Raw genomic sequence first — 23955 nt, forward strand, 5'->3', positions numbered from 1 at the left:
TAAACGAAGTATGGACTCAAATTAGTCCTAATTATCACTACTGGTTCATTAATTATACCTTGACGAACGTATCATACGAATGTAGTATGTTAGTAGGGTGAACTGGCTGTGGGGCATATAGAATCTCTCTGTACTATCTTTGTAATTTTTCTTTAAAACTAGTCTAAAATAAAAACGTTTTCTTTTTTTAAATATATTTTTAAAAAGGGATAATCATTCATCCTCGTACCCACTCCCACCAAAAGGAAGCGGAAGCATGGAGTTGGTACTGGTAAAGGGAGAGAGGCAGCCCTCGTCCGCTGCTGGTGAGAGCGTGAATAGGGCAGCCGCTGTGGGAGGCATGTGTCTGTGTCGGTCCAGAGCTGGTAACTCTCCCACACATAGACAGGAGGCGGGCAAACACACGCTCATGGTTCCATACCTGAAATCCCATAGGTGGGCTGACTTTCAGAATTTAGAACATTGTTAAGAAAGGCAATTTAATGCTTACACAATATTAGACCCCTCCTCAGGATCTGGGGCAGTATCACAGCATCAGACTCATTCAATGCACTAAAATATAATGACCATTCACACCGAGTATAAATATTCTATTTATAAAGAGTATAAATAGGCACGTCTTGTCTGATTAGTTTTTGCCACCAAATGTGTTTGTCCCAAACTTACAAATGAAAAAATAAGACAAACACACTAGGTTTTTAGAGCTTTGGGGATTCTGAATTCCACACAAGTGACTGTGGTCCTATAGAAGAAAAATAGTTGAGGACAATCTGATTGCCCACTAGCAGGGGAAGGGATAAAAACCCCATGTTCATTAACACAATGGAATGCTGTGTGGCAGTTCAAATGATTGGACTAGATCTCCACGTATCAACATGAATAAATCTAAAAAAATGTATGTTGCATGAAAAAAAAAACCCTCATTGCAAAAGGATTAGTCAAGTATGATATCAATTAAGAAAAAATTTTCGATGTGAAATAATATTATATATTGTTTACATATACAGAACTAAAGTTTCAAAACTTGCTTAAGGAGGACACATGTCAAATTCAAGAGACAGACCAGGAACAGATCACACCCATGCCATCATGTGCCACCTCCATCACAGTCATGTGTCTTATGGGTGAGAACTGGTGGCCAGAGGGTATCCTATCATGGGCACTCCTGTGAGGACAGCCTGTCTCAGGCCCTGAGGGGGCGGATGTGGCAAGGGAGCCCCCATGGGAGAACCCTCATGGCTTCTCAGGTCAGGACCAGTGAGCTTGGACAGGAGCTCAGGCTCCATCAGAGCTTCTGCCTGTTGTGTGGCCAAGAGCTCTCGAGGCCTTCCGCACTCCTGTCAGGATGTTCAAAGCCATGGTTGACATAGACGCCGCCGCCAGTGCTCATCGTGTCAGGGTGCTTTGAGCAGGGGGCCTCCTTGACCGTGACCACCTCCTCCTCCCGCTTCTGCTCCAGCACCAGAGCTGGGTTGACATCAGGCCCTGCAGAGGGACAGATACAGAGGACCACGGTCAGGGAGGCGGCATGCTGGGTGCGGGGCGCAGGCGTTTGTTGCAACTGAAAAAGGCAGTTCAGGAGAGGGAGCTAAATCTTAAGCCCCTCACCTCCTCACCCCAGCCCTGGATCCATCCTACCCCCAAAAGCCAGTAGCCATTTCAGCCACCATCTACATCTAACCCCTGGCAAGAGTCTCAGTTTCCTCATCTGTAAAATGAGAATGAAAGCATCACCTACCTCCAGGGCTGATAGGAAGATTACTGCACATATATTGAGCACAAACACACCCTTCTACAAATGTTTTCTCTAAGACTACCATTATGCTTGTTCTGGGTGTCGGGGAGAAATGCAAAAACTGCTCTCAGCTTGCCCACCCTGAGGGCCAGAGGACACTTAACCCTGGGCGCCCAGTCTAAATTTCTGTGAGGGTAGGAGGTGTGTAAATGACTGTGCTCAATAATGAGGAAGCAGAAATGTACATGTTGCTGGTAGAGGTTTAAATAGTGAAACTTTCCGGAGGGGGTAAACACTTGGCATGAACAATCAACATTCATGGACTGGACTTGCTCTGGGAAATATTGGGGGATGAGGTCAAAGACTCAGCCACAAGGAAGGTCGTCACACCGGCGCCGGCAGTAACAGTGGAAAGTCAGAAATAATCTAATGTCCAGAACCTGGGAGCTGTTTAAAGGGATCGTGGCTGACCCATAGGAAAGGATATATTTTCCAACTACAACTTGTTACCCATTAATGAGTCATGAAATCAGTTTCGTAGATAACACTGGCATTTAAAAAAAAAATCAATGATAGAACTGAAAGCATCAGAGGCTTCTCAGGCAGTGTTGTTTTGTGAAAGGCTTGTTCTGTTCTGCATGTCCATGTCTGTGCCTGTACACGTCACCTCTCAGTGTGGAATGTATTTCTGGCTGAAGGTCATGATTAAAAGTTCAAGAGCATGCAATGGAGAGCCATATGGCCACTGGAAGTGTCTGAAACACACATCTGACAAAGAAAGATGTTTCACATGCTAAGTGAAAAAACTGCAGCTTCCAATCAGGAAGAACCGTGTGCTCACAATGTGGGCAGTGGCCGCCCCAGGTGAGCGGGGCTGTGAGGGTTTCTTGCATTCTGCCTGCAGCTTGGAGTCCTGCAGGAGGGGCCTGGCGGTGTCAGAGGGGCCTGGCGGTGTCAGAGGGGCCTGGGCACTCACCCAGGAAGCTGAGGATGACCGGCAGGAAGACCAGTCCGTGCAGCATGCCCAGCAAAGTGATGAGGAGGTTGAGACGGAAGAAGAAGATCTGGATGAGCTGCGCCTTGGCCAAGCCCAGGATGAGGATGCCGGGCAGGTTGGTCATGGCCACTCCTGCGAACACCTAGGGGTCACAGGTGGGTGTCAGGCCGAGCACAGGGCAGCCTGCCGAGGGCTACATGAGGCAGCCCATCCACTCACCGCGCTGCCCATGGAGATGGTGGCCTCCTTGGCCCTCTCCAGCCGGGTGGGCTTGGTGCTGATGGCAAAGGTGCGGGTGATGTGGGACACAAACTCCACAGAGATGCCCACCGCCTGTGGGGAGAGAGGGCAATTCAGCCATAAAGGGGCCAGGGCAGGGGTCTCCGCCCAGGCCAGAGGGCAGCACCTAGACTCTAGAGAGAACTGAGAGGGGTCCTGAGGCCGGCACCCCTCCTGCCCTGGAGTCCCCGCCCTGTGGCAGCGGGTTACCGTGACCAGGTTGATGAGGGACACGGCATTGTAGCTGATGTCCCACAGGGCCATGAAGCCCACGGTGTCCACCAGGATCATGATGATGGAGAACAGGTTGATGAAGCCAGAGCGGATGTCCATGCCCAGCAGAAGGCAGCAGACAACGAAGGTGGGCACCAGGCAGAGGCTGAGCATGAAGAGCCCCTCGGGGATCACAGTCAGGTACTGCTCGTAGAACACGTTGGTGATCCTGCCGGGGGGAGCAGAGCACAGTCACTGCTCCGAGACCCCCAACGCCCACTTCGGGGTGAGACCTCAGCTCGGGGAGGGCATGGGGGCACCCTGGCCCAGGGGCAGCAGGTGCCTCCCGGCTGGAGTCCATCCCCAGCCTACCACCAGCCCAGCGCCCTCATCCGGGCCCACGTCCCCGCTGCCCGGCGCCCAGAGCCTCACGTGTAGGGGAAGACCTCGAAGTCCGGATCCGTGCCTGGCACCTTCCGCAAATCAGCAGTGATGCTGGCCGCCAGCGCCCGAGCTGCCCGCAGCGCCTCCGTGAAGTCCTGCGAGTTCTTCAGCGGCTTCTGGTAGGCCATGAACCGCGAGGCTGCCAAGGTCAGAGCCCGTGCCAGGCACCCTCAGAACCCCCGACGGATGGCGCCTGGCTGGGTTTGGGGCTCTGCCGCCACCATTGGGGAATTTTAATATATTTTGAGCCAGCAGCCGTGCATTTTGCTTTTGCCCCAGCCCTGCATACTCTGCAGCTGGTCCCAACGCTGTGTCCCGGCCCTGCCCTCCCGATGGATGGAAATTAAAGACACCTCCCGGATGAACCCAAATGCTGCTCTGTATGGTCTCAAAATAGGCATTGATTTCTTAAAAGTAATTTGCTTTCCTAATGTACATATTCCTGGAGGAAAGGACCAGAAAGGGAGACAGAAAAACAGAAACAGTTGCCTTAACAGAGCTGTGCTTTGGGGCAACCACTGCATAACTAAGTTTAATAGTCATTCATTTAACCAACTGTCCACTGCTCACGTCTGGGTGTCACTTGTGCTGGAGAGGAAAGGGCATGGATGGCTCCCAGATTCCATGAATGTGGTGCTGACCATGGATTTGGGGGTGGGGAGAAGGAAGCAGGGCGGGCACGGTGTGAAGTCTGAGGATGTGGAGCTGGGTAACGTGAACTAAGAGGACAGGGCCAGGGCGGTTAGGAACCCCCCACCCCCACCCCATGAAGGAGGAAGGAGAGAAGATTTGAGATTGAGAAGCTGCTCCCTGGGACCCATGGGGCCTCCAGGGCAGCTGACTCTGGTCTTCCCCTCCAGTCAAGGCCATGCTTACCTAAAACCTCACCATCTGAACTCAGATTCACGGAGGTGCTGTATGCTGCCAGGCCTCTGCAGGGAGGAACCCAGAGCAGGCTTAGCCAAGGATCGGGACCCCTCCGTCTGCCTGGCCCATAGCCGCCTCCAGGGGCCCCCACACTGCCTCCTGCCCCTCTACACGACCATCCTCCCCAGCGGACCCCCCCCCATCCTGGCCTACCCTTTGGGACATTTGATGTTGGGCGGGTCGTCCAGGAACAAGGGAAGATATTTGTGGAACTGCTCCACTGATGGCCGGACAGGCCCTGATGTGAGGCTCACGCAGGACTTCAGGCAGGCCAGGGAGCCTGCAAACAGAGCGGGGGCTCCAGCCAGCGGCACCCCCAGGGCCAGGCAGCCGCTGCTCCACCCTCTTCTGCTCCTTTCCCATCCCGATGTCCCGGCACGCTCACTGCTGTAACAGGTGTGTGTGCTCTAGAGGGATTTGCATTTGTGTCTAACTATGGGAGGAGTTCCCCTCGCAGTTATGGAAACCTCTGCACCTACAGGCAGGCAAGAAAGGGAAGTTTGGGGCAGAGAAACAGCCCCCGCGAGGCTTCCACTCTCCACCTACAAACACAGCTGCTCAAGGGCGGGGCCGTGTGCCAACCCCAGCATGCCCCGTGAGCATGGGCACAAGTCAGGAGGGGCGTGAGTGTGTGATTGCCCAGCAGGCCAGCTGGGCGTCCACACATATGTGCAGTCCCCTACACGTGTGCTCCAAGACTGGTCCCCACCCTGACTGACCCTGCAGGAGGGCGAGAGGGGCTAAGAGATCCTCTGCCAGTCCTCTCCTTTCTCTCGCCTCAGTTTCCCCTGAGCCCATAGAGGCCACACACTCACTGACGGTCGAGGGGCAGAACTCATCCTTATTGGGACCGTAGAGATAAAGGCGGCAGCAGGTGGATGAAGACAGCCAGTCAATGAAGTCATCCAGCCAGGAGGAGGCAGGGATGGCTAGGTAAGACCTAGGGGGCCGGGGAGAGGAGGTCAGGGAACAGGACCAGACAGGCAGGCAGTGGCAGAGAGCCTTCTTATGGTCCAGCCCCTACTCTGGGTCCCCCCAGGCACAAGGCAGCAGGTGGGCAGCAGGGCAGGGGCAGGGAGGCAGGAAGCGGGAACTGGAGGGGAGTGGGGAGCAGATGGGTGGGCCGGGGCACTCACTCGTCAGGGAACTCAGTGGCGTACTGGATCTTCTGGGTTAAGGAGAAGTTGTTGCAGCCTGCGCTGGAGCAGATGGCGTTCATACCTTCCACACTGGAGAAGTTGTAGCCCCCAGTGGTGATAAAGTAGACCGGGGCCCCCACCTCAAAGTAGCGGTTCAGAAACAGGAAATAGTCCAGCAGGTACGAGTCCTGGAATGGAGGACAGTCAGTGAGGCCAGAGCCAGACGCACCCCAAGGGCCTCGCTCCAGCTCATGCTCGAGAGATACACACACGGAGGTACAGGGGGACAGGCTCACAGAGTTACACGTACAGTTCCATTACACACACCTATGGCTGGAGGCGTACCCTCCAGAGGTACACTCTCCAAGGTACACGCATCAGGGTGTAATCACAGGTACGTGCACAGAACACACCCATGGAGGGACAAGCACAGAGCATCACATGCCACCTACCTGAATACACTCACACACACTCACACACACAAACACAGAGACATGTACGCACACATAATTTTACCCCTTCCTATCATCCCCAGTTTGGCACAGCCACAGTCTAACAAGCGGGAGTGTGACCGCAGCCCACATGGACGTGCACATGTGAATCTCTAAATGCACACCCTCGAAGCCACGTGCAGGGCATCTCCATGGCCTGAGCCCTTCTCCTCTAACAGAAAACCTGCAAGTGACATCAGGGAAGATGGTGAGGTAGGAAGCACCAGGATTCCATCTCCCCACCTAGAAAACAACCACACTGGCAGAATCTGTCTGATGTAATTACTTTGGAACTTTGGGTTCTATAGAGGGTTGAAGCTTCCGGAGAAAGACTTGGATGGGAAACTGTGGTTAATTCAGATCAATTTCAGCTCTTAGCCTGGCAAGGGCTATCCATAGCTTATCCTCCCAGCCCTGTGGCAGGCAGCCACGTATGACTCCCAGGAACAGCTTACACACAGCTTGCAGGGCCCAGGGTAGGCTATAAGGACCCCAACCCTTAAATTCAGGTATTTGTGTTCTGATTAGTCATTGCTGCGTCTCATATCTGTAGTGCAGACACAGCGTCAGACGTCCTTGTAAACTTCACCACCTTAAGCTTAAGCGATTTCCAAGATATCTAAAGGGCAAATGCCTGATTAATGGTTTTTCCCCTTCATATTTCCCTGTTTCTCCTTTTGAGAGCCAGATATTTAAGAAATGGGACATTCAAATACAACCACAAATACAGGGGAATTTAGTCAGTTATCACACACGCCCAGAGAAAGATGCAGGCTCAGAAAAGATCTGTAAGGCTTTAACTTTACACCTCAGGCTGATCCCCAGAACAGAGACACCATCAACAATCAAATTCTCTAACAAAAAATAAATAAATAGGGAAACCCTGGGGAAGGGAGAGAATCTGATCTCTGGAGTTACTGTGGACTCAAATGTCCATTTTTCAACAACAACAACAATGAAAATCACAAAACATACAATGAATCAGAAGGATACAGCCCACACCTGGCAACAAAAATTAATCAACAGACCCTGTCCCTGAGGAAGACCAGACAATGGATGTATTAGACAAACGCTTTAAAACAACTGACTTAGAGATGCTCAAATAACTAAAATAAGATGTGGACAAAGTCGAGAACACAATGTATGAACATGATGGAATGATCAGTAAAGTGAAAAAATAAAACAGAACCAAAAAGAAATTCTGGTTTTCCGGAAAAGACCACTGCCCTAGGTTTGCAGTTCTTGGTGAATGTTCCTAACCACCTGCTTCGTCAGCTCTAAGTCTGGTACTCTGTGTCCACCAACCAGCCTTTTCCCTGGGACTCATACTATTTAGAATGAGTGTTCATTCGAGATTCCAAATAACTTGATTTGGGGAGAGAAGAGAAGCCTCACCTAACTTTTCAGTTAACACATATGCAGTTTACCAAAGAAAGGACCTCCAACCCATTAAGTATTTGTTTGGCAGGGAGAGTTGGTAAAGTGAATAATACACTAGTCTTGGAAGATAAGCCTGGACAGTTTGAAAATAGGCACGGAGTTTAACCCTAGAACTGCACCTTAAAAACCAGCAGAGTAATAGAATAGCCTGCTGCCCAGGGGACAGCTGAAATTTTTAAGGAATTCCAGAAGACACTTGAATGAGGGCAGGTCTATATGGTTTCTTGACCTGGGAGGTCCAGAAACCCTCCAGGTTTCCTATAAACTGGAAACTTGTCATAATAACACTAAGATATTACTTGGCCTTTTTTTTTTTTTACCATTCTGAAGTAAACTGGATTTTCTAACAATGAGTGGAAAACAGATGCCCAAGAGAACCCAGTTGTCTTAGTAAAGAAAATCTATGTCAGTCTCTAATGTATTCATGAATTATGATAAAGATGATTATATACGAAATTCTGGGGCTGAAAAGTACAATAACTAAATAAATAATTCACTATAGGGATTCAAACGGCTATTAGCATGGTCAGAAGAAGAACTTCCAAACATGAAGGCAGGACAGTTGAAATTATTAAGTGAAGAACAGAAAGAAAAAAGAATAAAGAAAAATGCCTAAGGGACCTGTGGGACATCATCAAACAAACCAACATACATATCATGGGAATCCCAGAAAGGGAAGAGAGAGAAAGAAAGAGGAAGAGAGATTATTTGAAGAAATAATGGCCAAAATTTTATAAATTTGATGACAGGTGTGAATATAAACATCCAGAAGCTTAACAAACTCCGAGTAGGATAAACTCAAAAAGACCCACACCAAGGCATGTTACAATTCAACTGTTGAAAGTCAAAGACAAAGAGAGAATTTTGAGAGCAATAAGAGAGAAGAGACATCACATACAAAGGATCCCCAGTACAATTATAAGCATAATTCTTATGAGAAATCTTGGAGGCCAGAAGGCAATGGGTTTGTCTATTCAAAGTGCTGAAGAGGAAAAAGCTGTCAGCCAAGAATCCTATTTCTGACAAAAATGTCCTTCCAAAATGAGGAAGAAACTAAGGCACTCCCAGATAAACAAGTGCAGAAGGAGTTTGTGGCCACAAGACCGGTCCTGCAAGAAATGCTAAAGGAAGTCCTTCAAGTTGAAATGATACAATAATAGGATATAACTCAAGGCCATATGGAGAAATAATGATCACTGGTAAAGGTAAATATATGGAAAATTATAAAAGCTAGTTCTGTTATAACTTTGGTTTGTAACTCCATTTTCTATTTCTACATAACTTAAGATATTACTACATAAAAAAGTTTTTAGTCTATGTTTTTGGATATGCAAGGCACAAAGACGTAATTTTGTGACAGCAGTAACTGAATGGAGACGGAACAGAGCTGTACAGGAGCAGAGTTTCTGGATGCGATTCCTGTTAAGCTAGTATAAATTCAAATTAGAGTATTATAATTTTAGGATATTTAATGTACTCTCCCTGGTAACCACAAATGAAATAGACTATACACAAAAGGAAATGATAAGGGAATTTTCATGTTTCCCTAATAAAAGTCAACTAAAGATAACAGAAGTCAAATAGAGGAAATGAGAGGCAGAACAGCTATAAGGCGTATAGAAAACAAATAGCACAATGACAAAAGTGAGTCTCTCCTTATCAGTCATCACTTTGAGTGTAAATAGATTACTCTCTTCAGTAAGAAGTCAGAAATTGACAGAATAGATTTTAAAAACACGATCTGATTATACGATGTCCATAAGAGACTCACTAGAGATCCAGAGACACCCACAGGTTGAAAGTGAAAGTATGAAAAAAGATATTCCATGCAAATAGTAACCAAAAGAGAGGCGGCTATGCTACTATCAGGTAAAATAGACTTTAAATAAGAAGAGATTACAAAAGACAAAGAAGGACATTATGTATTCATAAAAGACTCAATACAGCAAAAGTGTATGTAAAGGTACTAACCTAATGAATGACCATCAAAATCTATGAAGCAAAACTTGACAGAATTGAAGACAGTTATACAATAATAGTAGAAGAGATTAATCTCCATTCTCAGTAATGAGTAGGACACCCAGACAGAACGTAAGTAAGGAAATAGAGGACTTGAACAGCATAATAAACCAACTAGATCTAACAGACATATGCAGAACACCGCCCAACAACAGCGAAATACACATTCTTCTCAAATACGCATGGAATATTCTCCAGGATAAAGCAAGTGTTTGGTCATATCTTAAGTCTCAAAATTTGAAAAGATGAACATCGTATGCTGTATATTCTCTGACCACGGCTGGATGAGATTAGATATCAATAACAGAAGTAAAACTGAAAAATTCACAAACTTGTAGAAATTATCTATCACACTCTTCCACAACCAGCGGATCAAAGAACAAATCACAGAGGAAACTATAAAATATTTAGAGATGACTAAAAATGGAAAAGCACATACCACAGCTTATGGAATGCCATGAAAGCAGCGCTAAGGAGAACATTTTAGCTATAAATGTTTACATTAAAAAGAAGAAAGATCTTAAATCATCATCCTAACTATACAACTTAAGGAACCAGGAAAAAAAAAAGAACAAACTAAACACAAAGCTAGCAGGAGGAAAGAAACAATAAAGATTGGAGCAGAGATAAATAAAATAGAGGATAGGAAAACAATATAGAAAAACCAATAAAACCAAGGGTGGGTTCTTCAAAAAGATCAACAAAATTGATAAACCTTGACTTATGTTGACTAAGAAAAAAAGAAAAGACTCAAATTACTAAATACAAATTGAAAGTAGTAATGTAACTACTGATTCTACAAAAATAAAAGGAATTATACGAGGGGACTATGAACAATCATATGCCAACAAATTGGATAACCTGGATGAAATGGACAAATTCTGAGAAACACAAAGCCCACCAAGACCAAATCAAGAAGAAACAGAAAATCTGAACAGAAACAAAACAAGTAAGGAGACTGAATCTGTTTTCAAAAAGCAATTCGTCAGAGAAAAGCCTTGAGCCTGATGGCTTCACTGTGAATTCCACCAAACACTTTGAGAAGAACAAACAACAATATTCTTCAAACTCTTCCAAGTAACTGAAGAAGAGGAAACACTTTTAGCTCATTCTATAAGGCCAACATTGCCCTCGTACCACAGCCAGAGAAAGACACTACAGGAAAAGAAAAACCACAGACAAATATCCCTTATAAATACTGATGCAACAAATCCTCAACGAAATACTAGCAAATTGAATTCAACAATATATTAAACGGATTATACAATATGACCAAGTGGGATTTATTTCCAGAATGCGAGAATGTTTTAACACATGAAAATCAGTCAATGTAATACACCACATTAATAGAATGGGGAGAAAATCACATGATCTTCTCAACTGATATAGAGAAAACATTTGACAAAATCTCACATCCTTTTATAATTAAAAAAAAAAACTCAGAAAAGCAGGAATACAGGAAAGTTCCTCGACATGATAAAAGCCATATGTGAAAATTCTACAACTAATATCATATTCAATGATGCAAGACTGAAAGCATTTCCTCTGAGATTGAGAGCAATATGAGGATGCCTGCTTTCAACACTTCTATTCAGCATAGGCTGGAAGTTGTTGCCACAGCAGTTAGACAGCAAAAAGACATTAAAGGCATCTAAACTGGAAAGGAGAAGTCAAATGATATTGGTTCATAAAATACATGACTATGTATGCGTATGTGTGTATATATATGTATGTGTGTATATATACGTGTGTGTATGTGTGTGTATATATATATATGTATATGGCTTTAAAACTCCACAAAAAAACCTGTTAGAATTAATTTTAAAAATTCAGCAAAGTTGCAGGTTACAAAATCAACACACAGAAATCAGTTGTATTTCAATACATGAGCAATGAGTAATCCAAAAAGGGAATTAAGAAAATAATTTCATTTACTATAGCATCATATAATACTTAGGCGTTAACTTCACCAAGGAGATGAAAGACTTATACACTGAAAACTATAAAACATTGCTGAAACAAATGAAAGAAAACATAAATAAATGGAAAGATCCAGTGTTCATGAGTCGGAAGACAATATTGTTAAGATGTCAGTGATGCCCAAAGCAATCTGTAGATTCAGTAAAATCCCTTGCGAAATCCCAGTGATGTTTTTTGCATAAATAGAAAAATCTTGGGGGGGAGGGTGTAGCTCAAGTGGAAGAGTGCATTCCTTGTATGCATGAGGTCCTGGGTTCAATCCCCAGTACCTCCATCAAAAATAAACAAATAAATAAATAAACTTAAATTACTTCCCCCTGGAAAAATAATAATATTGACAATAAATAAATAAATAAAATGGTTCAGAAAAGCAAAAAAGAAAAAGAAAAATTAAAAAAAAATCCATCCCAAAATTCATATTGAAGTCTCAAAGGGACCCTAAAGAACTCAACAATCTTGGCAAAGAAGAGCAAAGGTGAAGGGCTCACACTTCCTAATTTCAAAATTTACCACGAAGATACAGTAATCAAAGCAGTGTGGTACTGGCATAAATACAGACACATAGACCAATGGAATAGAATAGACAGCCCAGAAATAGACCCTCACACATATGGTCAAATAATTTTTGACAAGGAAGGCAAGACCATGCCCACCAACAGATGGTGCTAGGAAAACTGAATGCCTACATTAAAAAGGATGGAGTTGGATCCTCAAAATATACATAATTATATATAAAAATTAACCCAAAAATGGATCCAAAACCTAAACTTAAGAGTTAAAACTATAAAATTCTTGAAAGAAAATATGGGGAAAAAACCTTCAAGACATTGGATTTGACAATAATTTAGTCTTGAATATGACACCAAGGCACGGTCAACATAAAGAAAAATAGACAAATTAGACTTCATGAAAATTAAAAACTTTGTGCATCAAAGGACACTGCCAATAGAGTGAAAAAGCAACCAACAAATGAAGAAAATATTCACGTCACATATCTGATAAGGAATTAATATCCAGAATAGCTAGAGAACTCTTAAAACTCATAACCACAAAATTCAACCTGATTCAGAAATGGGCAAAAGACCTGAATCAAGACATTTCTCCAAAGGAGATATACAAGTGGCCAATAAATACATGAAAAGATTCTTAGCATCACTAATCATTAGGGAAATGCAAATCAAAACCACAATGAGATACCACCTCACACTCCTTAGGATGGCTATTACCAAGAAAGAAACAAACAAACAAACAGAAAACAACAAGTGTTGGTGAAGATGTGGAGAAACCGGAACCCTTATTCATTGTTGGATAGAAATGTAAAATGGTACAGCTACTATGGAAAACAGTATGGAGGCTCCTCAAAAAATTTAAAGTATGTAAATCAACTATACTTCAATAAAAAATAAAATAAAAGCAAAAGCAAAAGAAATTAAAAATAGAATTGCCATATGATTTAGCGTTACAATCTGGCTGAAACTCGCGGACATAATGGTAAGTGAAATAAGCTCATCACAAAAGGACAAATAACAGCCATTTTCACTTACATGAGGTGCCTAGAAGAGTCAAATTCAGAGACAAAGTAGAATGGTGGGTGCAGGGGCTGGGGGAGGAGGAATGAGGAGTTAGCGTTTCACAGGGACAGAGCCTCAATTTCGCAGGAGGATAGAGCTATGGAGATGGTGACGGTTGCACCACAAGGTAAATATATTTAATGCCACTTAAAAATGGTTAAAATGGCAAATTTTATATTATGTGTATTTTACCTGAAAAAAAAACAAATTTTATAAAGTTGGAAGAAACAAATAAATCTCTAGAAAAAAATAAAGAGAGAGCCTAAACTGGGTCTCAGCCTGGTCTTGTAGCCCATTACCACCTTCTTTCTTGCTCACTGGCTTGGCCCACCAGACCCCTGATACCCATTCTGGGGGCACTAGGGACCCCCTTCTCCACAGCTCTGTGAGCAGCCCCCAGGGCCGCTATGGGTGGCAGGGTCATTCTGGACCCTCGCTGATTTTGCCACCTCATCTTGCTCCCTTTGGTAGCTCAAAGGTGCTGTCCTGGCTGTCTGCTCTCCTCCCTCCTCATCTTGCTTCCAAGATCAGCCCCACCTGCAGATCGCTACGCAGACTACTCATTCCAGGGCTCCTGCCAGCCCCCGGACTCCTGTCACCACCCCCAGAGTGGTCCTGGATGTCCAAACTCCCATGATGCTCTCTTTTCCCAGGAGGCCCATCCAGAGCCATGGGTTCCTGGCCTCGCGTGGTTGTGAGGCCAGGGAACACAACCTGTCAACCCGACAAGCTTGCTGGCCCCGACCTGGCAATCCCCACCCCCCCAACTCCTGGCTTCCAGCTCTTGGGCTCAACCCCCACTCCTCCTAACACCTGCAGTCACTCCCACACCCAGGAAATGCACGTTGGCGCGCCCCAGCCTCCCACGGGACAGAGCTGTCACCCTCGCTGCTTTCCTCCACAATCCTACTCGTGCTCAGATGCCCCTGAACCTCTCCTCTTCCCAGGGCTCTCTCAGACCCCTTGAGCCACAGAGGTCTCTCCTTCCCCAGAGCCCCCGACCCTCACTGCCTTTCAGAGGACAGTGCAGTGACGTGGGCAGCTGCGGAGCCTGGGACTGAGGATGCGCAGTGCCCAGCAGAAGGCAGGCCCTCAGCGATCCTGCCCAGATGATCATCTCCCATGGCCAGCCTCTTGGATGCCCGGTGGCCTCCCTCATGCAGCCTGGGGCGGTGGGGAGGGGGTGCTGCACAGAGCTCCTGACCCTTCCGTGATGCGGCTTCTCCTCCCAGCTCCAGGCAGTGAGCGGTCCCCCACCAAGCCCCTGGTCCATGCCGCCCCACCTGCTGTATGCTGCTGGCCTTCCCCACACCCCAGGGGACAGAGGGCAGGGAAAGGAGGGCACACACTGGACCCCCCCAGCTCACCTTGGGCAGGGCCAGCTCCTGGTCCAATCCCACGCTGATGTTGCACATTAAATAGAGACTTGCTCCAAACAGGGCCAGGAAGAGCAGCACCTGGGGAGGACACCACCGTGTGAGTCTCCCTGCGCAACAGCTCCCCGCCATCTCCCAGTCTGGATCTGGCTGCGGTCCATGGGACACATTCTGGAGTTGGACAGACTGCAATCTCAGCCGCCCGCTGTGCTTCGGCAGCTGGACCTGGGCAAGCTCGAGACCCCTCCAACGACGGGCAAGGTGAGGGTCAAAGCTGACCAGATCCTCCTGCCCCCTGACCCCAGGTGGTGCGAGGTCCCCCAGCTGCCCCTCTCGCCCCACTCACCACGACCACACGGGTGACCCGGTGCAACAGGAGCGGGGCGTAGACCTTGCGGAAGAATCGGAGCAGAAGCCCCTCGTTCTGGCTGGGCGGGGGCAGCTCCCGGGCACGTTTGCAGCAGCAGATGTCCATTCGGGAGGCCTGGAAGGAGACAGGCACTCAAAGTGGCCCCAAAACAGGGGAAAGGGTATATAGCTCAAGTGGTAGAGTGCGTGCTCAACACACAAGAGGCCCCAGGTTCAATCCTCGGTACCTCCTCCAAGCTGAAATAAATGAAGAAACCTAATTACCTGCCCCTCAAAAGACCAACAATACGAGGTAGACCCAAAACCGATCCCGGGGACTACCTCCCTCCTGTGGGAGTGCCACCTTCTGCAGGTGGCCTGTGCCACCACCGCGCAGTGGAGACAGGCCAATGTGCTGTTTTCTTTGTCTTTGTTGCTACCTTGATTAAAATACCTTTGAATTTTGCACCATCGTAGAAACAATAGCTCCCTCCCTGTCAGTCTCTCATCTGTATTTTATTTCGTGACTTCATGTACTTTAGGAGGTTTGATCATATTCTCCCCAGTTACCAAAATGAGATTACTTTTCTACGGGACATCGGGGACATTCCAGCACACGATTCCTGCGCTCATCCCCATGCTCTAAGCCTTCTCTGCAAAGTGAGGTCGAGACAGGGAAGGGGCAGGCCACAGCCATTCAAGGAACAACACAGCAATTAACATCAGGATGGCTGAGAATTCAACCCCCAGGAGGCCTTGAGGCTCAAGACAGTGGGAGATTTGACTTCCTTGAGCTTCATTATACGCCCATTGTAAGATATTAATGTGGTGAATAACACGCCCACAGGCGCCATGGCAGTCCCAAGGCTAGCCACAAAAGGCCAAAGAGTGGGAAATGGTCAACTTCCTGGGAATCCCAGCGCCTTCCCCAGGGTAGTTAGACTGGTCCTTCCACGTATTAGCATATGAAGCTACGAAGCCCATAACAACTGGCAACACTGCCCCTCACCACCCTTTCTGTCTCCCTCTTCGGAGACGGCCCGCACTCTGTCTGTGGAGTGTGTACCTTCTTTTACTCTAATCTGTGCACCCAACCCCCACACCTCATGGCCTTTCTGTTGCCTTTTGATGTATCCCTCTAAATAAATCTACCTTCACTCAGCTGTGGCTTGCTCTTGAATTCTTTCCTGCGCGAAGCCAAGGACCCACTCTTGGCGGGACACGTCCCAGGGGCTCAACCAAGACCTAAGACACGGCCCTCTTCATGCCCCACATCCGTTTTTCCTGCGTCAAGGTCACACTATCCCTGGCCAAGGTGGGAGCCAAGGGCAGGTCCACAGATGCTCCACTGCCCCTACCTCCTGCCTCCTGCTGTCGAGGGAGAGCAGGGCCACGAAGGCCGACATCTGCAGCAGGAAGTCCAGAAGCACCGCAAAGCCGGAGGTCAGGGCGAAGGTCCGCACAGCTGGCATGGGGGTCAGGGCTCCTGGAGGCGTGGGGGGTGGCAGGGGTGAACCTCAGGGCCTGGTGTCTGCTCAGATGGGTGCAGAGGGAAGGGGGCTGCCTGCACCCACTGCCCCCAAGGACTCCCAGTGCCGGGTGGGGACGGGCTGCCCAGGCTCACCTAGGAAGAAGCAGACGGCCTCAGAGAGGCTGCAGAGCAGCATGCTGGGGGCCACTCTGCCCAGGGCTCTGCCGATGTGGGCCTCCCGCTCCTCTCCGGGCCTCCGAGGCAGCCTCTGTGTGCGGACGCCAGGGACAAGGTCGAGATCTGGCCAAGGGCTCTGTCCCTCGCAGGCCAGCAGGGAGCTCCTCTTGCTCCCCTAGGCACAGCCATCACCTGGACACCTAGCCAGGGCTGAAAAACTGGCCCCACCTTCCCCACTTGGGAGCAGATCCTGCTAACAGTCTGCTCTGCCACATCTTCCACTTCTGAAGATACGGCCCAGAGAAATGCTCAGCATGTTTTGGAATGTTTATACCATCCTTACTCTGACACATCGCTGGAACAGGAGAGGCTAAATAGATTCTGACTTGTGCTTCCGTGGAATGTTACTTAGTAGAACAAAGACAGAGGTGGCTCTATGTTCTGTGTGTGTGACGGTCTTACGAGATAGCATGTGGGGCAGGTTGGGAGCAAGTTCAGGTGATAAACGCAGTATGTGTGCAGATAAATAAAGCCGAAGCACTGTTTGCTACAGGAATTGCACACACGGACGTTAGTGCGGAGGAAGAGGCTGCGGGAAGCCCAGCAGACCCACGCAGGGCTGCGCCCGGGCGTGGAGGGGGGGTTGGGGGCCCGCAAAGCTCCTGCCGTCTCACCTGGTACTCGAGAACAAAGATGAAGATGTTGTCGGCCCCCACGGCCAGCACCAGGAAAGGCACCACTTGCAGGATCACCAGTGAGGAGGGGATTCCCAGGTAGGAGAAGAAGCCCATGGAGGCCACGACTGCTCCCAGCACCACGGCCACGCCGCCCAGGCCCAGCGTGGCCTTGGAGTCCACCTGCGATGGGACCAGGCTCAGCGCCCCCCACCCCGGGCTGCAGGGCTGCCCGACGCGCCCCCAGCCCGAGTCAGAGGAGGGGGCAGGCAGGCTTGCTCCCTGCCTCTGCATTTTGGTAGCTCTGCAGAGTAGTCCTCCCAAGAGGCCCCCATGAGCCTGCCCCTTCTTCCTCGAGAGCACATTGTAAGACAATTTAAATATTAGCCTTGCATTTGCATAAGTAGGGGCGTGGTCAGGGACCGTAAGGAAAACTCGCGTAATCTTTTGAATGAGAACACTTCAGGCAGCATCACCCTTTGGGGAAGCCACTCTGAGCGGGGTCCATGGAAGGCAGGTTGGGAAGGTTCTAGAAGCCGTGATGGGTCAGTGCACCCTCGCTGTGCCCCTCCTGCATCTCACCGGTACTCGGCGCCAGCTGGAGTAGCTGCCCAGGGCAAGAGAGATGTACAGAAAGATGACAAGGTAGCTGACCGCGAAGATGGGCAGGTCCTCGGCTGTGGTGCTGTTGATCTCATCCTCCAGGGAGCGCTGTGGACACACACAGACCAGCCCCACTGACCCAAGAGCGACTTACTGTGGACCCCGGCAAGGCTGCAAGAATGGCTGTCACCTCACCCCCTTCTCCTGGGCAGGCGGCCGCTGGCCCAGGGTCACTCAGAAGGGGCGAGGGCAGGATGGGGACACAGGACCCCACCCAAAGCCACCTGAACTGTCTCCCCAGAGCCCAAGATCCTGCAGCACCTACCTCGGCCATGAACGTGACCTGGAACACACCAGCCGTCCGACGCTGGAAGGCTCGCATCTCCTCCAAGAAGCCCTTCTCCCAGAGCTTAGCCTGGGCCAGTCGAGGGTCCCCAGAAGGGTAATTGTTGATGGAGAAGGTCATGATCAGGGCCTCTGCCTCAGAATAGTCCTTTCCTGGAAGGAGAATGGCTCAGCTACCCTCCAACAGCACCTCTGCTTCCCTCCGCAGACTCCAGCCTCACCCCTGTTTCCCCTCCTGCCTCCAGCCAGACCCCTGCCTGTCCTCCCCCACCCTCCTCCTCCAAGTCCTTGTCTCATGCTACATCCCACTTCCCTCTCTCAGCCAAAGGCAAAGCCGGTGGGCCCAGGCACAAAAACAGAGAATCTGAGCTGGGCTGGGAGAAGGTGAAGGAGGTGGCAGAGAAAGAAGCTAGGATGGGCAGGTCCGTGGACTCCCAGGAGTCCCCCACCAGCCTAGCTACCCCCAGGCAGTGGGAAAGCCAATCACCACTCCTCCCCTCCTGCCCATTACTCCTGCCTCATATTTCCCCTCTTTGGCTTCCCAGGGGCCACCTGGCTTACCTTTGTAGCCCCCCACGGCAAGGAAAGGGAAGATGGGTGCACCGTAGTCAGCCATGCAGCTCAGGGCCAGGGCTGTGCCATCTTTGAAGGTGAGTGGGGCGCTGGAGGAAGAGGAAAGGAACTTTCCTGAGCCCACTCCCATCACCACGGTCCCAGCGCCCACCCCAGGGCCCCAGCCCCATTGCCTGACCACGTACGTAGTCAGATCATTTCTCCTGACCAAATCTCACTCGGCCCAATCCAGCGTGAACTGGAGCTTCCTGACCAGAGCCAAGGAGCTCTGTCTTTCTGCTCACTCCAGACTGACCCTCCCAGCTCCACCATCATCTCGTCCCAGAGAGGGCAGGTGGGTGAGCATCGCACGTGCTTCCCCGGGGTGGGGGCCAGAGTCTGGCACAAGCCCCCAAGTCCTAACCACCAACCGCCAACAGAGCCTCGCAGGCCTCGTGCTGCCCTCCGCCTCCTCCTCCTCCCTCCAGCCCAGAATCCTCCAGGCCTTGAACTTGGAAGTCTTTCTTTGCTGTGGACAGCTTACCAGCCCTGCAACCTTGGACAAGTCTCCAGGCCCTCAACTGAGCCCTTCCTGCAAACGCATCATCCTGAGTGAGCGCATCCGTCAGTCACCAGCTGTCTGGGAGTGCTGATTGGCGTGTGACCTTGAGCAGCTCACCATACCCTGCTGAGCCTCAGTTTTCCTGTCTCTGAAATGGCGATAATCGGGCCACCCAAGAGTTGTTGTGAGCATCCAAAATCAAAATAAAGCCAACTTGAGGCCTGGAAACCTGGGGTCAGAGCTTCTGCCCTGACCTACTAGTTCTGAAGGCCAGCTCTGGAGCCAAGGCACAGACAAGGAGGCAGCCCAGACTTGGCTCATCGGAAGGGTGGGAGCCCTGGCTCTCTCATCTAATCCAGGGGTTCTCACTGTGGCCTGGGGGCCTCGGGAACCCTGGAGATCCTCTCAAGGGCCTGCAAGGTCAAAACTATTTCCATAATAACACTAAGATGCTGTTTGCCGTTTTCACCCTCCTTCCAGGCTGAGTACAGAAAGTTCACTGCCATGGCTTCAAATTCCATATTGCAGCTAACATTTAAGAAAAGATCTTAATCTTGCTGTGTTTTGGTGAAGTATCAAAGAAAACCCACAATTATTTGGAAACGCTATTACAAAGCTCCTCCCTCTTCTGGCTACTTGTGTGCGGCCAAGCATTTTCACTGCGGTTCAACTAACAGGCCAAATGCAGAACCAGATGCCCGAATCCAGCATCTCTTCTAAGCAAGATGCTAAAGAGATTTGCAAAGATGCAAAACAATGCTACTCTTATCACTTATTTTTTGTTTGGAAATACAGTTATTTTCCCCAAAAATATGCTATTTGTGTCAACATATAATGGGCTTTTTTTTTTTAAGAATTAATAAATATTTTGGCATTTCTCAGGTTTTCTTTCTCACGTCAATGTCGGTAGATATAACCTCTATCCAAACAAGAGCTCTCTGGGTTCCTTGGTCTTTTCTCAGAGTGTGAAGAGGCCCTGAAACCAGGCATTGGAGGACCTCAGAGAGCCTTGACGCCTGTGAACCTGCCCCGCTCCAAACTCAGAAGCTCTTGGACCTTCCCTCTCGGCCCCAAAGCACAGCAGCTTCATTGGCATCCTGTTTGCACCACAGCAAAGTGGATGCAGCCAGGGACCGAACCCCAAAGAGCATGAGGGTGTGTGGCTGAGGCCTGCACAGGGCACCTGGCCCAGGCGAGCAGGATCTGAGACCAGGCTCAGCCCCTGCCTTGGCCCAGGGCACCTCATGGACTACCTATGGCCCTGCTGACGTGCACCCAGGCCAGAACAGAAGCAAAAAGCAAAACAACGCAGCAGACCCGTGAGCAGGGCCATCAGATTGCTCTGTAACACTTAAACCAAGAACACACAAGGATGAGCCCAGCTATGTCAGGAGCGCTGCTAGAAGAGCACGTGGAGACTGTCACGGTCCTGTGCAAATCGGCTACAGTGAGCGAGCATGCACCCCATTGAGGGAGTGGGGGCCCGAGAAGGAACGTGGGGAGAAATGACACATCACAGCCCCTGTGATCGAGACGCGGTGCCACACAGGGGCCCTCAGGCTGGGCTGTGTACCAGGCCTGGGCTCCAGGAGGCCCACGCCGCCCCCCCAGCCCTGCACCCTCGAGCACTCACTTGGCGCAGTAGAGAAAGTGGTCCCTCCAGTCCACCTGCGCGGTCTGCCCCGACAGCGTCTGGTTGGCCGTGAGCAGCAGGCGCGTGTGGTTGCTCTGGAAATACTGCACGAGACTGTTGATGCAGCAGTCGGAGAGACTGGTGTTGTGCGGGTTGAGGGGGGCGTAGCAGATGTCCTGCAGGGAGATGTTGCGCTGCTCCTCCGGCGCCCACACCTGGAGGTGCCGCAGCTTCTCCTGGAGATCCAGCAGCTCCAGCAGCAGGTCGGTGGACAGGATCCCACTGAAGTTCTTGGGCCCCAGCAGCAGGGAGTTGTACCTGTAGCCGGGCCGGTTAGGTGCCGTCAGAAACACCTGGTTGGTTCGAAAGAAGGGCCCGAAATACTTGTCGTGGAATGCCTTCTCCTTCCGGGCTTGGCTGTTGGGGGCCGACCACAGCTCCACAGGGTCCGTGGTCAGTTCTATAAAAGCCAGTCCCCCTGCCAGACACACTACCACGACGATGGACACCACCAGGATGGTCAGTGGCCACGAGGCCACCCATGTGCCCCAGCGCTGGAAGCACTGGCTAAGGAAGGTGTGGGTGGAGAGGCTGAGCCTGTTGGCGAAGCTGATGTCTGCCTTGTGGTCTGGCGTCTTGCCCTTGCCCTTGTCCTTGCCCTGGCCCTTGCCCCTGTAGGAGGCCAAGTGAGGCCGCACGAGGAAGACAGTGAGCAAGGCGAGGGCGGAGCAGAGGATGATGATGAGGACCAGGCTACCTGCCATCCGGCCCAGGTAGAAGGTGGAGTCCAGGGCCTTGGGCTGGGCGATGACGGGACAGGAGGCGGCGCAGTCCTGGCAGGAACAGGCCGATGTGCCATCCGCCTGGGACTGGTTGCAGGGCACAACCTCCCCATTCAGAGGCTGTATCACACTCCCTACGGCCTGGCTAGGCTCCCACAGGCGGAAGGCGATGTCCAGGGGTGCCAGGCCGTTCCCCGTGTCCCCCTGGAAATTGAGCCAGCGCTGGGCATTGCAGAGGGCAGAGCCGTAGACGCCGCACATGGAGCCCACGGCCAGCGCGGCGGCTGCGGGGATGCGCACCCGGCTGCAGGAGTCGTAGGTCTGCTCGGCGAAGCTGCGCTGGTAGAAGGCCTCGTAGGCCACCACCGCCCGGAGCTGGCTGTCCCCCTGCTCCACCACGCGGGTCACGTTGATGAAGAGGCTCTGGTTGGGGCTGCAGGTGTTGTGGCAATGCAGGCTCACGAAGTTGTCAGAGCAGGCGGGGCAGCGGGTGAGGAGGGCCTTGGTGATGCTCAGGCTCGAGTCCAGGGACATCAGCTGCTTGGGGGAGCAGCAGGCGTAGGTGGTGTTGGGGCCGGTGTACAGGCGGGGACAGATGCTCTGTAGGAGGACCAGGTGGTCCCCCGTGACATGGCGAGCAGGCGTGTTGGACAGGCAGGACACATTGGACAGTGAAGCCAGGCTCCCGGACAGCTCCGGGTTCTTCCCGCACTCGTCATAGAAGGCGCAGTAGTGGGCCTGGTGTATGGGCGTGTACAGCTCGCTCTGGGCCTGCGGAGCAGGACAGCGTCACCACGCGCCCCAGTGCGCGCCGGCACCTCCCAGTAACTGACGAGGCAGCAGGCAGCCAGGGAAGGTGCAGGGTCAGGAAGGACATGGAGGAGGGGCGGGGGAGGTGGACAGGCCAGGCAGCTCCATGATGCCAGGGGGCCCGGGGAGAGCACCGGGGGAGATGGGGTGCCGGAGGAGCACATGGGGCTCCTGGAGGAGTCTGCGAGTGATGGATGGATGGTTGCAGCCAAGCCTTCACCCTGGGTGACAGGGTCACTGACAAGAGGGGACCCAACAGATCCATATTTAGCAGGGTCACACCGGAGGGTAAGGGAACAATTGGTGAGAACAGGGCCGCCTAGGAGACCCCAGAGGCCACTGTGTGGTCCTGCTGAGAAACAACGGCCCCCGGATGGGTCAAGGGCCAACCGCGGGGCCGTGTGGATGCCAGGCTCTGCTGCACACCGTGGCAGTCGGCTGCCACCGTGCCCAAGCTGCAGGTCACACCTAGGGACCCAGGGCCCCTCTTCCCTGGGCAAAGCTTCCCCTGCCCTCACCTTCTGGGGGCCAAAGCCTTCATCCACCTCCCCAGATGTGCAAATGATCAAGAAACGCAAGGGGCAAGAGCCCCAACCTCCTCCCAACCCTAGATGCTAAATCCTCATTAGGTGATTCTCCCCTGGAATCCACCCCACCGCACTCAGGGCTGGATCCCCCTTCAACCTCCCACCAGCCAGCCATCTCAGGCCAGGACGTCCCCAGCAGACCAGGGATGGGAGGCCTTGGTCACACCCGGTCCAGCTGCCCCTCCCCAACCCCATGTCCCTCTAACCCCGTGACCTGGAGACTTGGGCAGCCCAGGACCCTCGACCCCCACCCCCCTCTAGGGAGCCCGGGGTCCCTCATCTGTCCGAAGACAATCCCCCAGACCCCAGGCCCTCCCTCACTGCTGCCAAACAGCTCGCTGCCCGGCACCCTCGATGAGGGACAGCAGGGGAGTTGACAGAGGCACTGGGACTCACCGAGTGCAGGAGCAGGGCCCAGAGCAGCCAGTCCTTCAGGCCGGCCACTACCATCCTGGCACTGGGACGGGGTCAGAGGGTAAGTGAGGCCAGGTCTTGGGGACAACCAAGGGCTGGCTCCTGGCAACACACAGAGCTCACCTAGGCAGTACATATACTAAAACTGGGGACACACTGCCAGGCAGCCTCCCTACCAGGTACAGCATCACCTGATTGTTTCGAGGACCAATGGGGCTGAGCCCTGCACCTCCCGGGGCTCCAAGCTGGTTAATGATCCACTTCCCTTGTCCCTCCCACCTTTGGCCCCACCTTCTCAGATGAGCCTCCAGGGGTCTCCCCTTTATCCACTTCCCAATGTGACTAACCCCAGAGAGCTGAGTGAGCCAGAGATCGACAGTGAGCTC

At 50.9% G+C, this 23955-nt stretch overlaps 1 protein-coding gene across 1 annotated transcript; it reads right to left on the minus strand.

The window, feature by feature from the left end:
- Positions 1-1285: 1285 nt before the first annotated feature.
- Positions 1286-23605, minus strand: NPC1L1 (NPC1 like intracellular cholesterol transporter 1). The gene is made up of 19 exons (XM_006217146.3): positions 23552-23605; positions 20977-22529; positions 18791-18891; positions 18210-18382; positions 17864-17992; positions 17282-17464; positions 16584-16698; positions 16318-16445; positions 14958-15095; positions 14603-14692; positions 5732-5922; positions 5411-5535; positions 4749-4875; positions 4545-4600; positions 3657-3807; positions 3222-3453; positions 2952-3065; positions 2712-2874; positions 1286-1485 (listed from the first exon to the last, which is right to left on the minus strand). Exons 1-19 carry the CDS (start codon positions 23603-23605, stop codon positions 1286-1288), a joined length of 4023 nt encoding a protein of 1340 aa, XP_006217208.1.
- Positions 23606-23955: the final 350 nt, after the last annotated feature.

The sequence above is a fragment of the Vicugna pacos genome, chromosome 7, assembly GCF_048564905.1.
Source record: "Vicugna pacos chromosome 7, VicPac4, whole genome shotgun sequence".
Lineage (NCBI taxonomy): Eukaryota > Metazoa > Chordata > Mammalia > Artiodactyla > Camelidae > Vicugna > Vicugna pacos.